Source organism: Labeo rohita, chromosome 19 (genome assembly GCF_022985175.1).
Source record: "Labeo rohita strain BAU-BD-2019 chromosome 19, IGBB_LRoh.1.0, whole genome shotgun sequence".
NCBI classification, from domain to species: domain Eukaryota; kingdom Metazoa; phylum Chordata; class Actinopteri; order Cypriniformes; family Cyprinidae; genus Labeo; species Labeo rohita.
The window spans coordinates 24837681-24853259 of NC_066887.1; the positions used below are offsets into that span (position 1 = coordinate 24837681).

General features: G+C 37.5%; 2 protein-coding genes across 3 annotated transcripts; both read left to right on the forward strand.

Moving 5' to 3' along the window:
• Positions 1-1703: 1703 nt before the first annotated feature.
• On the forward strand, positions 1704-7648 carry il11b (interleukin 11b). 2 transcript variants are annotated; one of them, XM_051137183.1, is made up of 5 exons: positions 1704-1806; positions 3807-3973; positions 4123-4200; positions 4477-4635; positions 6127-7648. In XM_051137183.1, the coding sequence occupies exons 1-5, from the start codon at positions 1800-1802 to the stop codon at positions 6283-6285; spliced, it is 570 nt and encodes a 189-aa protein (XP_050993140.1). In that variant the 5' UTR covers positions 1704-1799; the 3' UTR covers positions 6286-7648. The 2 variants fall into 2 exon arrangements, with proteins under 2 accessions (XP_050993140.1, XP_050993139.1); XM_051137182.1 differs by lacking the exon at positions 1704-1806 and having other exon boundaries at positions 3788-3973.
• An 840-nt stretch (positions 7649-8488) lies between these two features.
• si:ch211-171h4.3 (serine/threonine-protein kinase SBK1) lies at positions 8489-14317 on the forward strand. Its single transcript, XM_051137652.1, has 4 exons — positions 8489-8754; positions 9747-9891; positions 10751-10953; positions 12392-14317. Exons 1-4 carry the CDS (start codon positions 8749-8751, stop codon positions 13058-13060), a joined length of 1023 nt encoding a protein of 340 aa, XP_050993609.1. The 5' UTR covers positions 8489-8748; the 3' UTR covers positions 13061-14317.
• The last annotated feature ends 1262 nt before the right edge of the window (positions 14318-15579 follow it).

Below are 15579 nucleotides of genomic sequence, written 5' to 3' on the forward strand. Positions count from 1 at the left end.
GCGATGTATACACAGTCAGTCAGTCAGTCATGATTCATTTATAGACCATGGGAAAATGTCCAATAATGGGTAAAAATGTTAGCATGTCACGACTAGATGCTGTAGTAAAAGTCACTCGAGCGGGAGCCTCGTAGGAAAAGGTCAAATGGGAGGAAAAGGTCAAATGGGGACAGAAAACGCGTCAACTGGAGTGAAGAGATGGCTGTATTCTTACCTTTTTAGTTGGAAAAGCCCATTCAGGAAAAACTTGACAATGTAAATGGCAATATGACACGTAGATGAGCAACGCTAAAGCCGTTATGTAAACAGACACGCTGCGTTCGTCCGCTCGATGACGCTGACACCGCAAATGAAACGCTAAACCTTTATGAATATTAAAGATTAATTGTTAACTATGACAAACGTGAAACATGGATTGTGTTTACCTGAGGTTTAGAACGACCCAGGGATATCTATTTCAAGTGTGAAAAGCCCTAGTGTTATCACTGCATACTAAGTATACCACAAAAAGATTCTAGGTTGTGGCTAGAAGGGATACAGCTCCGACCAGAAACTAACAATGAAATGAATTGTTCTACCTATTAGATTGTGTTTTATTAACGTCTACACCTACCCCAACCCTAAACTTAGCCCTTGCTATAATACAAAAACAGTATTATTGTTGTACAGTGTGACAAAAATAATGTTAGATGATGTGCGTGTGCCCAGTAGCCATAACCAAGATTCTAGGCTACTCACCACTTCCTGAAGAGGTACAGGATATGACCCCACGCAGTGTTAACAGTCATTTCTCTTATCAAAATGTCCCTCCTTTGACTTGAAGTCATGGGCCAAACAAGGAAGACTTAAGAATGAGTGGGTGACGGAATAAATGAAAGAAGGATGAGGAAGGAATGCATGTATGTGCATTCAGGCATGAGGACACTTGTGCATTGCTGGATGTCTGAGTGGAAATAACAGCATGATGTGTCAGAGGAGGCCAGGCGGACAAATGTGGGGAAGATGGGGAGACATGGGTAGGGGGGCTTCAGATCTTCTAGATTAGTGTGTGAGTGTATTATGACTGTGTTCTGTTGTGAATTGCACCTAATTTGTCTAAACAAGAAAAACAGCATCTCATCTCATCTCTATGGCATTTCTCCATAGCAAACTGTAATCTGATATGACTGTAGTCTCGTATATACACTACTGCATGTATATGAAACATAAAATCATGTAAACAAAGTAGTAAGTATTAGATTTGGAGATTTGAATAAAATGAAAAAATTGAATCTCTTGCACTGTCAGAAAAAAAGGTAGAGTCCTGTCACTGGGATGCTATCATAAGGTAAAAAAGTGAATAGGTACAAGTACTACTATGTGCCTTTAAGTTACCAATATGTACTTTCAAAGTACTAAAATGTACCTTTAAGGTACTAATATGTACCGTTTAGGGGTAGGTAAGGTACCATTGTGAATATAGAGTCTGATAACGTACCGTTACCAGAGATGCTTAACACAAAGTTGTTTCCGGAGCACAAAGACCACCCTTAAAATAGAAATCCGAAACATAAGGATTTTGAGGAATCAATTTGGCAGAAATAGCAAAAACTGTTGAGTTCTTCAGAAAAAAGATATGTTTAGTGAGAGAGGGGGGTGTGTGTAGAGCTACTTTTTTTTTTTCCCCTGAATGTGAATGACTCAGAGTTGTGTGTCATGGCCCATACTATAAAGGAGAACCCTTTCACTACTCCACATGTTAGTAGAGTGATAACACAAGTTTGTGCACTGTGTTTACTAGTTGTGTTTTGGGGATTACCATGAAATGTAAGTACTTTCATCATTTTTTTCATTCAGCTTTACGGCATGGGCATGTGCCTTAGTGAGGGCAAACAATTGGATATTTTGCTGTCTTTGAATTTTGTGTGAAAAGTCTTTCCTGAATAGGAACCAAAATCTAGTAAAGCACTCTGGTTTGTTAACCTCAAGCTAATTTATATGACATTTATATTCATTTATATGACAAAAAGGCAGTGTTTTAAGTTCTATTTATTATTGAAATGTTTACTTTGATATTTGTTTAGATCTTGATTATTGTGATAGGCAGGGCTGTAAGCACCATGGCACTTAACATTCAGATTAGTTTGGGTTTTTAGTGCTTAAATTATTAGTTAAATTACTTAAGTTCCTCAATTGGTTATGTGCTAACCTTGATAACAGGTCAAATTAAGGTCAAGGGTCAAGGTTATTTTCTCCTAATCAAATCAGACTTACCATTTGTGCTTTTGAAAATGTTTAACCTACCTATTCAAATCTGGTCATTTCTGTAATTATTTTAATTACTAATATATTTAATCATAAATATTTAAATAAATAATTAAAAAATGTTTTTTGGTTATTTAAATGCAAATAAAATAAAATCTAAATATTACATGAAAAATGTAAAAGAAAATTAGATGTTTAAAATATAAAAAAAAAACTTTACATTTTAAATTCAAGTGAAAAACTGATTTAAAAAATCAAATTCAGATATTCAAATATTACATAGATAATACTGAAATAATAAAGATTCAGGGTCAAGACTTCAAGGGTTTGTAAAACTTGCTGCAAGATCAGAGTTGTAACCTCAGCCTGTAAACATTTTTACGCTGCTTTTGCATAACGTCCAATTTAAAAATATGGACATGTAGACTTGTCACTTCAGTAACAAGCTCAATTACTGGATGCTTTAACAGTTGGCAATGCTTTTTCAAAAGTGTGTTGACAGAAGCAAAAAGATGCTATCAGTGTGAAAATCATTTTCCACAAGTGCAGACAAAGGATGTCTGCAGGTTAGTCAACAGCTGGTCGCAAGGCTAAATGATGAATGTGATTATTGCATGCCCACAGTTTCGATGGGGATCGCCACCGTGCCGTCAAATCTGTAGGGGTTGCACGCAGTGGTTATCGGTGACCTGAACAATTTCTCCATTTAGAAAGGTTTCAAAGAATGCTAATTGCGTAAATAGGCATTCATTTCCTTTAATGCTTATCAGAGGGCTAAATCACAGTTATCATATATCTGCAGCATGTATTTGAAGGCCTACGACCTTCACACAGACTTTGGTCATGGCTCATTTGAGTTTGCTGTAGCTAAAGACTGGCGCAAACATCAAACGGGCCAATTATTAGTGGGTAAAGAAAGAACTGCATTAGGCCTAATATATTAATTCTCACTGTAATAGTCACAAAATGTGTTAAATGCTTCTTAAAATGACCATTTTCAATGAAAATTCGACTTAATTAGGTTTCATTCATAAGGAGATGATGCATGTCTCATTCACTAATATGTGACATCAGGGATACAAATTTCCTGAAAGAACTAAAAACTGGAAATTCTTCGATTTTGCAATCCATTGCTTTCATTTCAGTTAAAAACTGACCAGTTTTCCTGGTTTGGTGACATTTTATGATCTTGTCTCATGATCTCAGGCTAAACAAGTGTGCATCAAAATTTAAGCACATCATCATACACAGCAAATATTACATCCGGAAAAAATGCTGACTCACATCCTTTCATCCAAACAGCACCCTTTTTGAACTTATGCATTCAGTGCGAAATTGATCACCGCAAACCCAGCAACTGTTACGTGCCTCGGAAATTCCTGTGGGACGAAATTCTTGTCTTGTCTAAATCGTCCCATTCTGTGTAACTGTAAATCCCTCTGCTTAGATACACATTTTAATAGAGTAAAACAGGTGCTGGGACATATACTGAAACACTTGTGACTCACAGCAGCTGTTCCAATGACACTAATAAGAAATCCTGTTTGTTTTTATGCTGACAGTGTCACCTGACTTCACCTTTCCCCTCATCGTCTTGATGACTTGCGTTGAGCTTTTCACCTTCGTCACAGCCCGTCCCACTTACTTACCGCAAGGAAAAAAGGGACTGCAGATACTGTATCAAGATATGCGGACGCTGCTAAACGTGGTATCTCATGAAAGGCTTAGGGTAAATACCAGTTCTTTATGTAAATGGTTTTCTAACTCACTTTTGGAGTAACCATGTGTTATCTGTACCATGCAGAACAAAACATATTTACATTTATCTCAATAAACTTATTGTTTGTGTAATAAAGACCTTGATTTTGTTTTTTTCAGAACGAGAAAGACTTTGAACAATCACTTACATCTCTGCCCACGCTGAATTACAAAGCACAAGATTTGAAATCACTCGAGGTAAAACATCCACATTTCTGCTTGTTTTTTCCATGTCTGTGTTTCATGTATCTAGATTTTCTTTTTTCAATAGAATATTTTTGAATGAGATTCAAAATCCAAAAAGGACACAGACAGACAGACAGATAGACAGATAGTCAGACAGATAGATAGATAGATAGATAGATACATAGATACATAGATACATAGATACATAGATACATAGATAGATAGATAGATGAAATAGATGAATGAAATGTGAATTGTGTGTAACATCTGGCTTCTTTTGACCCACAGATGAGCAGTACATTAGAACATCTGTACTCCGGTCTTAAATCCTTCAAGTTCCATCTTGACTGGATTCAGCAGAAACAAGAAGAAATGGGGAATGATTATTCTAAGACAAAGAAACTTGCTGATCGTATACAAATCATCAGCCACATGGTGCTCATACAGGTAAGAACCATTTAACGTACCTACAGGAGGAAATCAAATAATATGTAAATATCTTGAAAGCTGTCAAAATGCATGTGATAGGTTTGTCAAAATGCTTTATAAAATAAAACAGACCTAGACTAAGATTTAGATTTAAATTCTGATAGGCTTTTATTTTGCATCAGAAACTCTGTTTTAAATAATTACTGTTCTTTCTGATCATCATTTCTGAAAATACACAACCATTTTTTACTGGGGGGAAGGGAAAAAATGAAACATTTATATGCCAAAACATACAAGTAGCAAGAAAATACACTTCAGTTTTAAAATATAAATTGATTAGATTGAAAATATGTTTAAAAACGGCCAAAAATATGTGAGGAAATGAACACTTTATGTGAGATATGATATGAACAGTAAGATTTTTAATGTTTTTAAAAGTCTCTTCTGCTCAGCAAGCCTGCATTTATTTGATCCATAGTACAGAAAAAACAGTAAATTTTTTAAATATTTTTATTATTTAAAATAACTCTTTTCTATTTAAATAAAATATAAAATGTAATTTATTCCTTTGATTAAAATTATTTTAGATTTAAAAAAGAATTTTTTTAGCATCGTTACTCCAGTCTCATGATCCTTCAGAAATCATTCGAATATTTTGATTTGCTGCTCAAAAAACATTAATTATTATCATGATGTTGAAAACAGCTGAGTAGAATTTTTTCAGGTTTCTTTGATAAATAGAAAGTTCAGAAGAACAGCATTTTTTTTAATACAAAATGCTTTTGTCGTCACTTTTGATCAATCTAAAGCATCCTGGCTAACTGTAAGTTTTAATTTCTATCATTTCTTTTCCCAAAAAATATTATACTGACCCCAAGCTTTAGAATGGTATAGTGTATAATATGACAAAAGCTTTTTATTTCAGATAAATGCTGATCTTTGCATCTTTCTATTCATCAAAGAATCCTGAAAAAAATGTACTCAACTGTTTTAAATATTGCTAATAATAATAATAATAATAATAATAATAACGACAACAACAAATGTTTCTTGAACAGCAAATCAGCTTATTAGAATGATTTCTGAAGAATCATGTGACACTAAAGACTGGATGCTGATAGAAATAGAAAACAGTTATTTTAAATAGTAAAAAATATTTTACTGTTTTTGCTTTTGATCAAATAAATGCAGGCTTGGTGAGCAAAAGAGACTTCTTTAAAAACATTAAAAATCTTACTGTTCAAAAACTTTGACTGGTTGTGTGTGTATATATATATATATATATATATATATATATATATAGCAATTTGTTACAATTTTTATATCCTTTTAATAAATATAAAATATTTTTTGCCAAATGGATTGGAGGGTAAGGGTGACAATAGATGGAAATGCATGGAATAAATCAGTTATTTCAAAAAAAATGCTGGCTGACAGACAACAAGAATGAAATAAAAGTGAAAATAGATGAGAATTTGATAAACAGAAATCTTCTAAACCTTCTTACAGATTGGGACGACACCACCTGAGCTGGTCTACCCTTCCTTGTCACCTTTGAACACAGCCTGGAACTTGTACCAGGCCAATGCGGAGATCATTGACAAACTGTACTTCTTTTGCAACTGGTACATTAGAGCACTGGGAGTCCTGAAAAACGGACAACACTGATCATACAGCATCATATGACACCAGTAGCCCTCAGCTTATCTCCATGATGCCTAACTTGCCTTAATGTTTAATAGGATGCAATGAACGTTCCAGCCTCTGTCATAAGTCATCCTCCATTTAACAGTGTTCCCCTAATTAGTTTTTCCTATGTTGTGTTTATTTTATATTTAAGTTATGTATTTAATATTTATTGAGCAGTTCTTTGTTTACAATGAAGGATTTTTTTATACATATCACTGAATGAGATAAAATAGCACTTTATAAAAATATTAAGTGTGTAAAGAAATTTGTATGCAAAAATCAGCTGCAGGCAGTTGCTAATAATGACCAATAGGTGTTGCTTAAAAACCGTTTACTGTGGTTAATGTGATACATAATTAAATGCAGTTCAGGATCACCACTCTTTTATTTATTTATATCTATTTTTAAGTCAGGCGTTTCACAAAGTACTGAATCGACATCCTTGCTGAACAACATAACTATCTTCCATTCAAATGTTACGGTTAAAGTTAAACTTTGGATACGGTTGGCATTTAAAGCAACTGTATGCAGTTTTTTTTTAAAACTTAATTTTAAACAAAGTGAATGGCTTTTGTTTCTTTCTCATACTTCCTACAAACGTCTGTTCCGCTTGTCTGTAAGTGGTGAGCAGGTACGAAATTCTGCGAAAATGCAGATTGCTTTACGGCAACAACAAATGTACGCTATGTGTACAGCAGTCAACTGTAATTACGACAGTGGTATATTTAGCACAGCTAAATCTACTCTTTTAACTATAGGGGGCTCCAAGATTGCAAAAATACACAAAACTACATGCAGTTGCTTTAATGATTAGGGGTTAAGCCTATGTTTAAAAAATGTTATGTTTGAAGCCTATGTTGTAAGGTATTTTTAACAGTGAATGATGTTGATCCACAGCCTATTTGGCAAATAGGATAATAAATAAATGATAAAACTGGGCATTCAACACAAAACAAATTCCAAGTTTCATTAGGGCTAATGGATGCTGTTGCTGCTGCACCATGGGCTTTTCTGTGAACATATTGAAAATACAGTAGCTTGAAATGCATGTACTGCCTTTAGATTGTATTTATTCCATGGTTATGTGTTTAGTCTAAGTAAAAGGCACTGTATTGCAGAAATGTACTGAAAAAGAGGCCTTACCTTACTTCAAAAATGACTTTGAGATTGTTCATGATTCATCAGACTACTTGCAGACAAATGCTGAAGACATTTAGTAGTGTTCATATTATGAGAATTATTTGGTAAAATCAACCAGGTGAAGGGAACAACAAAAAAAAAAAACTCTTTGCAAGCCCCTTTGGATGGATTTAGATGCTTTGGTATTGTCCTGGATGTTGTTTATTTTCAAACTTTTTTTATACATATCTATATATTTATTTTCTTATTTATACTTTTTTATTATTTAACTGTGTCATTTTTCTTTCAATAAAATGTTTTTACATCAAACACACTCACAGCTTTTTGTTTTAAATCTGTTGAACTGCGTCAGCAACAAATGAGTCTTTCATAAAACAATTGAGTCGTCATCACACCATTTCTGATGTTCAGTATATATTTGGATTTTAATACTCGCTCCTAAAATAAACTTGTGCGTCTTGTTTGTAGGTTTATAATTCATTTCCCCACCCGTCTGGCTGAGCATTTTTACAGATAGTTGAGCATAACTAGATCCAAACAGGTTTTGCCACTAATAGTGTAACCAACCGTGAATGTCAAAATCTTTGTCATGATGACTAATACCAAACACTGCAGAACAGGGAATGGGATATGGATAAAGGATATGTCATATGACTGTGTGTGAGAGAGTTTAAAAAGCTGAAAAGTCAGGACTTGGCACGTTGTGCAGAAAGAGAGATCTGCAATATAAGCGTTTTGTGTACCGCTCTCTCACAGCTGTTGGATTTGTCATGCTCTCGAGAGAGAAATCGATCATGCTGGCCAGCATCATAACACATTTGTCAGATCCATATACAGAAAAACAGATAAAAGGCTACTTCCATGATATGCTGATTAATCAAATCAACTGCTGTTAAATCAGGGTTTTTTTTACATATTACACTGACAGCCCAAAGATAGAAGGTACAAAATGCCTGTTATAGAAACTCTACAGAACACACTGTCAGCAATGAATGCTGTAACATTCAAAAGGAGGGGTAATAGCAGCGAGAGAGCATGTGAGTGAGCAAACTGGAGAATTTGGATAGAGAGAAAGAGAGAGAGGGTACAGAGAGACCATTGAACTGTATAAAGCAGGGAAGAGATTCAGTAGCAGTCGGGATATGCACTCCGAAGCAAAAGAAAGTGTAACCTGTACGTTGATTTATGACCGGTTGACCTGCTGTTGCCGGTTTGACCTGCAGCTTTCAGTGACCAGAGTTTATGGACAGACTGATCAATAGAGAACCGCACCTCTGAATTCCCTCTCAACCTTCAGCAAACATGACAGTAAGTCTTTTCATTTCTTTCAAAATGTCTATTCTTCATGGACTATGTACACATTTGAGAAGACTTTCATATAGCATGTAATTTAAAATATAGTGCCGCTCCATGCCGTTCAAAAGTTTAGTCTGATTATTCAGTGTTTATGAAAGAAGTGATGTATATAGAAAGTGCTTAAAAGTATAGAAGTGTTACACAGCACATACCTTAAAGGCTAGAACATGTTATGTAATTCAGCGATTTACACCATTCACATCTAATCCTGAAGAATTCCAATGTGCTGCCCATTCTGCTGTTCTTGTCAAGGGGTTAACCACACACAACTTCTGTCTGCTGTCTGTCCTCACACAGCTGATGCCCAACAGGTGCACCTTATCCCTCTTATGCAACACGTCCTTCATCATCCTGAACTGCTGCTTTACTGCCTTTGGGACACCAAAGCATACACAGACTAAAACCTCAAAAACACTGAAAACAACATCCAGTTCAAATACAAGCTACGAATGACATTCGATCATGCCGAATGAATAAATGTTGATAAGTTACCAATACTATTAATGAGCAGAACACTTAATCCTATGAAGCTCAGCTAAATAGCACAGCTGTTTGGGGACAGTTAAGATGTGTTGACAGAATAGACAATCCTCAGAACTGAGCCCCAAATCCCCCTTTCGCTGTAGCAACCTTATAATAGTATGCAGTGACAGATCCCAGCAGTATATCTCTGATCCAGACAGATCCTGTTCACTTTCAACATCGCACTTGAGAGCTAGTGAAACCTTGTTTGACATGCCCCAGAAAGGTAGAAAACAAACAAAAATGTATGGCAACTATGCCATGGGTATTAAATAAGACTTCTCACATGTTCATTAGTAAATAGTGAAGGTCTAATTTAGAATCTTTGAAGCAAAGTTGAAAACGAGGCATGTTACACTAGGTGTTGAATGTTTCGCACGTCCATCTGCAACCCTGACAGCGTAGTTTTGCTTCAATTACAGACTGCCACAAGACTTCTGGATGAGCTGTGTCACTTAACGGCTCAATCTCTAGAATCACTGGAGCCTTTAGATCATTTCCAAGTTATTAAACTTCTTGGAGAGGGTTCATATGGACAAGTCAAGTTAGCAGTGCACAAGAAGAGAGGTAAGTTATGTTGTTTTGTCTTTCTCTCACCTGATCTTATCTATATTGTACAGAGGGTATGCATTGATGTCCCTTTCCGCCAAAACACACCCCCTCAGCTGGACTGAGTGGAAAAAGAGATGCTGCATGAATGGATATAATAGGGAAGCTCAGAAAACGCAAGTAAAACAAAACTTTAAAACTATTGATATGCAGCCAGGAATCATGTTTTCTGACATTTATGTGTTACTGATTTCAACGCTGGGGAAATAAACAAAGCAGATTTGCCTGTAAAAATGAAATAGGTTGGTCTAAACCCCAGTTATCACTTATAGTTATATATATGGTCATATCGTCCAGCCCAAAATCTTATACAGTTTTTGTCAGTGTTCATTTAAAAACATCTAGTTATGCAGAATTTAAGATGGTAAATATTGAATTTATGAGTTGTCAATATGATATATGACAATACAATATATAGGGTATGATTTTATCACAATATTCAACATATTAATATGAAATTTCGCCACCTGGAATCCATTTGTTTTTTTTTTAACTGCAGCGATCCATTTGCTTGTCTGTTTTGTTTTTTTTTTGTAGCTTTCAGCAGCCTGTGAAAATATAAAATAATATATCAGTTTTCTTGTCAAATCTCTTCGTACAGTCAAAGCTTGTTCTGGTTTTAGAGGTGTTTTCTGAGTTTTGTCGCAGCGTTCACGCTGAAACCAATGCTGTCGCTCAGTGTTTTTGCCACTTAGTTGGTGGAGCCACACTCACTCCAGCTGATGGTGACATCATGTGCATACCCTCTATACTGGTTCCTTCTTCCTTTCGATTTGACAATATCTCCATTATTCCTCCAAATGTGCATGTAATCTAGGAACCCCAATGGCCCTTAAATTCTTTCTGCGGGACGACACATCTCTACTGTCATTTCTGAGGGAATATAACCTGTCTTTGGCCTTCTGCACACACCCCTCGCTTACCTCAGCTTTCGGCATTGCATTCTCCACTCCAACTCACTATGTGTTTGCTCAGCAACCTTGCCTTTATGGCGACCTCTATGATGTCATCGTTCCTGAGGTTGGTAAAGGTTTGACTCTTAATGATAACTGCTCCCGGAGGACCAATGTCCTGGAGAGTTTAGCTCCAACCTGCCCCAGTACATTTGCCTGGATGTTTCAAGTAATGCTAAAGACCTTGATTAGCTGGATCAGGTGTGTTTAATTGGGATTGAAGCTAAACTCTGCAGGACAGTGGCCCTCCAGGAGCAGGATTACACCCCAGGTTTGAATAAGTGGTTTCTTAGCCTCTACCCCAGGGGTGCCCAAACTCGGTCCTGGATGGCCGGTGTCCTGCAGAGTTTAGCTCCAACTTGCCTCAACACACTTGCTGGGAAGTTTCTAGAATGTGTATTAAGAGCTTGATTCGTTGGTTCAGGTGTGTCTAATTGGGGTTTGAGCTAAACTCTGCAGAACACCGGCCCTCCAGGGCCGAGTTTGTGCACCCCTGCTCTACCCCCAATATTGCAAATCTCCTTAATCAAATACACCTGATTCAACACATCAGATCATTTGTAGAGACTTCAAGACCTGAAATTGTTGTGTTAGATGAGAGATGGGCAACTTCAGTCCTGTAGGGCCACAGTCCTGCAGAGTTTAGCTCCAACCCAATCTAACACACCTGAACAAGCTAATCAAGGTCTTCAAGATCACTAGAAAGCTACAGGCAGGTGTGTTTGATTAGGCTTGGAGTTAAATTCTGCAGGACAGTGGCCCTCCAGGACTGAAGTTGTCCATTCCTGTGTTAAGGGGCATAAATAAAGACGTCACTGTCGGTCACTTTAGCATTCCTGCTGCCAATGTGAATGCAACCAGGAAAACTAGCCAAGGGAGAAACTGGTTCTTTAGGAACTACCATGCTAGCTAGTTTCTAGAACTGAGTTCATAGAACTACACAGTGCGATAGCCCCTTTAGGTCAGCAATGGGCAGTTACGGTCCTGGAGGGCCACTGTCCTGTAGAGCTCAGCTCCAACACTTATCGAACACACTTGAACAAGCTAATCAAGGTCTTCAAGATCACTAGAAAGCCTTCCAGACCTACAGTTCCAGCCTTGCTCCAACACAGCTGTTTGTAATTATCAAGTGCAACCTAAGAGATTAATTAGCTGGTTCATCAAGGTTGGAGCTGAACTTTGCAGGATGGTAGATCTCCAGGAACAGGACTGGGCACCCCTAAACTAAACTGTGCAGGACACCGGCCCTCCAGGACTGAGTTTGGGTACCCCTGGATTAATGCCTAAATCAGAGGCGTCCCTCCAATCCTGCTCCTGGGCTGCCAAAATCCTGCAGAGTACCTTAAATTCTAATAAACCAAACCTGAACCAGTTAACAAGGTCTTCAGGATTACTTGAAACCTTCAAGCAAATGTGTTGGGGCCGGTTGGACCTGAACTCCAGGTGCTCCAGGAGCAGGACTAGACCCCCCTGACCTAAGTAGTAAACTGACTTCTTCATTGCAGGTTGGTCTGGAAGAGAGTCGTGCCCAGGGAGTGGCTTCCCAGATTAGCGGTGCCCTCTCTCACCTCCATTCCCTTGGCTTTGTCCATCGTGATGTCAAACCAGAAAACATCTTCCTATGTGACCGTGAATGTCGTTGGGTCAAGCTTGGAGATTTTGGCATGGTGAAGGCTGCAGGCACCAGGGTACCATGCGTGTGGTACAGCTCCCCTTACTGCACGCCTGAAGCTGAAATAGCAAGGAAGAGCGAAGAAACCGATTCGGGCCACTTGGAGGTGGACAACAATGGGAACAAGCAAAGAGGAAACTCTGGAAAGACTCAAAGGGTGTTGGTGTCTGTGGATCCCAGTACAGACAGCTGGGCATTAGGCATTCTAATCTACGCCATGCTCATGGGGAGCCTTCCATGGTCTGAGACTGTCTCAGACAACACTGCATATAAAAGCTATCTACAATGGACCAACTGGCAAGGTTCAGCATCACAACAGAGAGGTTCAGATCTGCCTGAAAACTTTCACCGCATGGCACCGCAATTTGCAGCATTCACCCCTCTTGCGGCTTGCCTTCTTAGGTCCCTGCTCCACCCACAGTCCAGGGTTCGTGGCAGGCCAGATGAGGTGGAAAGGTATCTGGGAGGAGCCTGGTTATTAGACAAGGATATCAGCGGGTGATGCATCAAAGGAAAGACAAGACATTGACGTCGGATCACTCCATGGTGGGAACAATTGTTCTTCTGTTTAATATGCTACATATAAGCATTATTAGTTGAGAGTTTCTTTTCCCGACTGATCACTATAGATCTTAGCTGTAAACACTAATTTACTAAACAGGGCAAATTAGGGTAAGAACGCAATCTCATAAAAGTGCAGATGGGAGTGCAAAGTTCTGCGGATGAGAACAGACACAACCAGATCATTTCCATAATGACCAACACAATCTACCAAGAGCAGCGCAAATTAGCATCTAGTTTGAGACATGCTTTTTTAATGGCACAAATACCAGTAAACTGACAAGCACAAACCTAAGTAAATAGTGTTGCATGACCCAGAAGAGTTAAGGGTTATATACTGTAACTGAAAAGGGGTACAAAAAGTGTTTCTAAAAACTTGGGCCTCATCCACAGTCCAGCACCATTACTACACTCCAAAACAATGTGTGTCCTACAAAGATCAGTATAAGGCTATACTATGGAATCAACCACATATGTGTTTATAAGTCTAAATAAACATTGCCGGCATCTCCACTTTCCAAAGCCTATCATCTGGAATTTCGACAGTACAGTTGTACCTGTACCTGCGGAACAGAAGTTGAACTTGTTTACTGCATAGTTTATGGTGGGGAAAAACCCAGACATGCACAACTATGATGCCATCAAAATCTAACAATGATTTTGTTCATCGGGAATTCGTTTGAATCATTGTTTGCTAACTGCTGCAATCTCATGCAAGTGACAGGTTGTTGGACGGGATGTTTTACGCCTTAGTGCACACATCGGAGAAAAGATTTTTTTGTGAGAGCAAGTTAATGTTTTTGATTAAATATTACGAGGGCACATTGATAATGAATCTTACAGTATTTTATGTGGACCTCCCGCATGCATAATGAAGTAGGATTTCCCATCTGGGGCAAGTATAGGTCTCTGCAGTAAAGTAATGGGAGTTACCAGATTGGGGCATTTTTCGACGATGTTACCTGATTGGCTGACATCATAGTGACGGTAGGTTTAGGGGTGGGGTTAGGTAAAGGGGATCATTTTGATTGCATGATTTAGTCAGAAACACCCACTTTTGCACTGCAGAGACCTCAATCTCATCTGGGGGATCTCATCCTGACACCCTAGGGGTTCATGGTGGAACTGCAGGGAACCTGTGATAGAAATATAGAATTGTTAATATGAAATAAATCAAAATAAAGGATTCAAAATTTAACAGTGTGATGTGGTCTACCATACAAAACTGAATCATTAAACATGTTTTCACCAACATTTTGAAATGTACCTGTTTGTTTACATACATCTTTTATCTTTGCGTAACATCATAAAGGCTGGAATGTTCACTCGAGTCTTAAAAACATATTCATCCTTTTAACAACTTACAGTATGCTCATGAAATGTTATCTTCACGTGGAGCACTTGTGAGCGTAAGAGTAAGAAGGAGCACATCTCTCAAGTTTCAGCAGAAGACACGCAGACACATACAAACACTCAGACACTATGTGTCCTAGATTTAAAAATAACCCCCAGACCATTAATAAAACTCTTTCAGCCATCATCACCTCTGTCAGACGCACACTTGAAATCAAATACACATGCATGGGCAAGCACACGTAATCTTTACTGATCTTTATCCTTAAGTGTCTCACACTTCTGCATTCAAATCTGTCCCTCCATTCATCAACACTCTACACACATACACAACACACACACACAAAGTGTGAAGTTACATGTAACAGATAGGTGTTTGGCTTATATCCAGACTCCTTCAAATGATCCATGAAAACATAACATTGTAAATTATAGAGTAAATATGACAACCATATTTGCAAAATACATGGAATTAAGATAATTTAGTATGAAGTTTAGATGATTAAATAAGGATAAATAATACACAGTAAACAAATGAAAACCACCTGACTGACCAAAATGTAAAAAAAAAAAAAAAAAATTAAAACATTTAAAATAACAAATATTTGCTCAGGAAACTGAATGAATACAATCTAGGCTGCTAAATTAAGACATCAAAACTATAAAACTAAACACTATAGTGCCAGATTTTGCCCTTTCAGACTGAAGTTATTTAGGCACCTTGTTAAGAGATTAACAGCTGAAATAGCTCATTACATGAAGGGAGAAGATCCACGAAGATCATTTGACAAGCCTGCTAACTATTCCAGCCGCTGTCTGTATGACCTTTCATTTGATATACTGCATTAAAACACATTTATGTGCAATTATGTAAGTGTGAAAGTATGCTGTCATCTTGTGTATGTTAATTTGTAAGTAAATGTGCGTGAGAGAAATATCTGCCTATACATTTGATGAATTTATCACACTAGAATGCCAGAAATACAAACTTTTTGTTTGTGAAATTTAGAAGAATATTTTCTAAAGCTGCTACAAGCCACGTGTTGTGGAAGATCCTATGAAATTTCATTGGCTGAGACAACTTTAAATTTAGAGGAAACATTTATG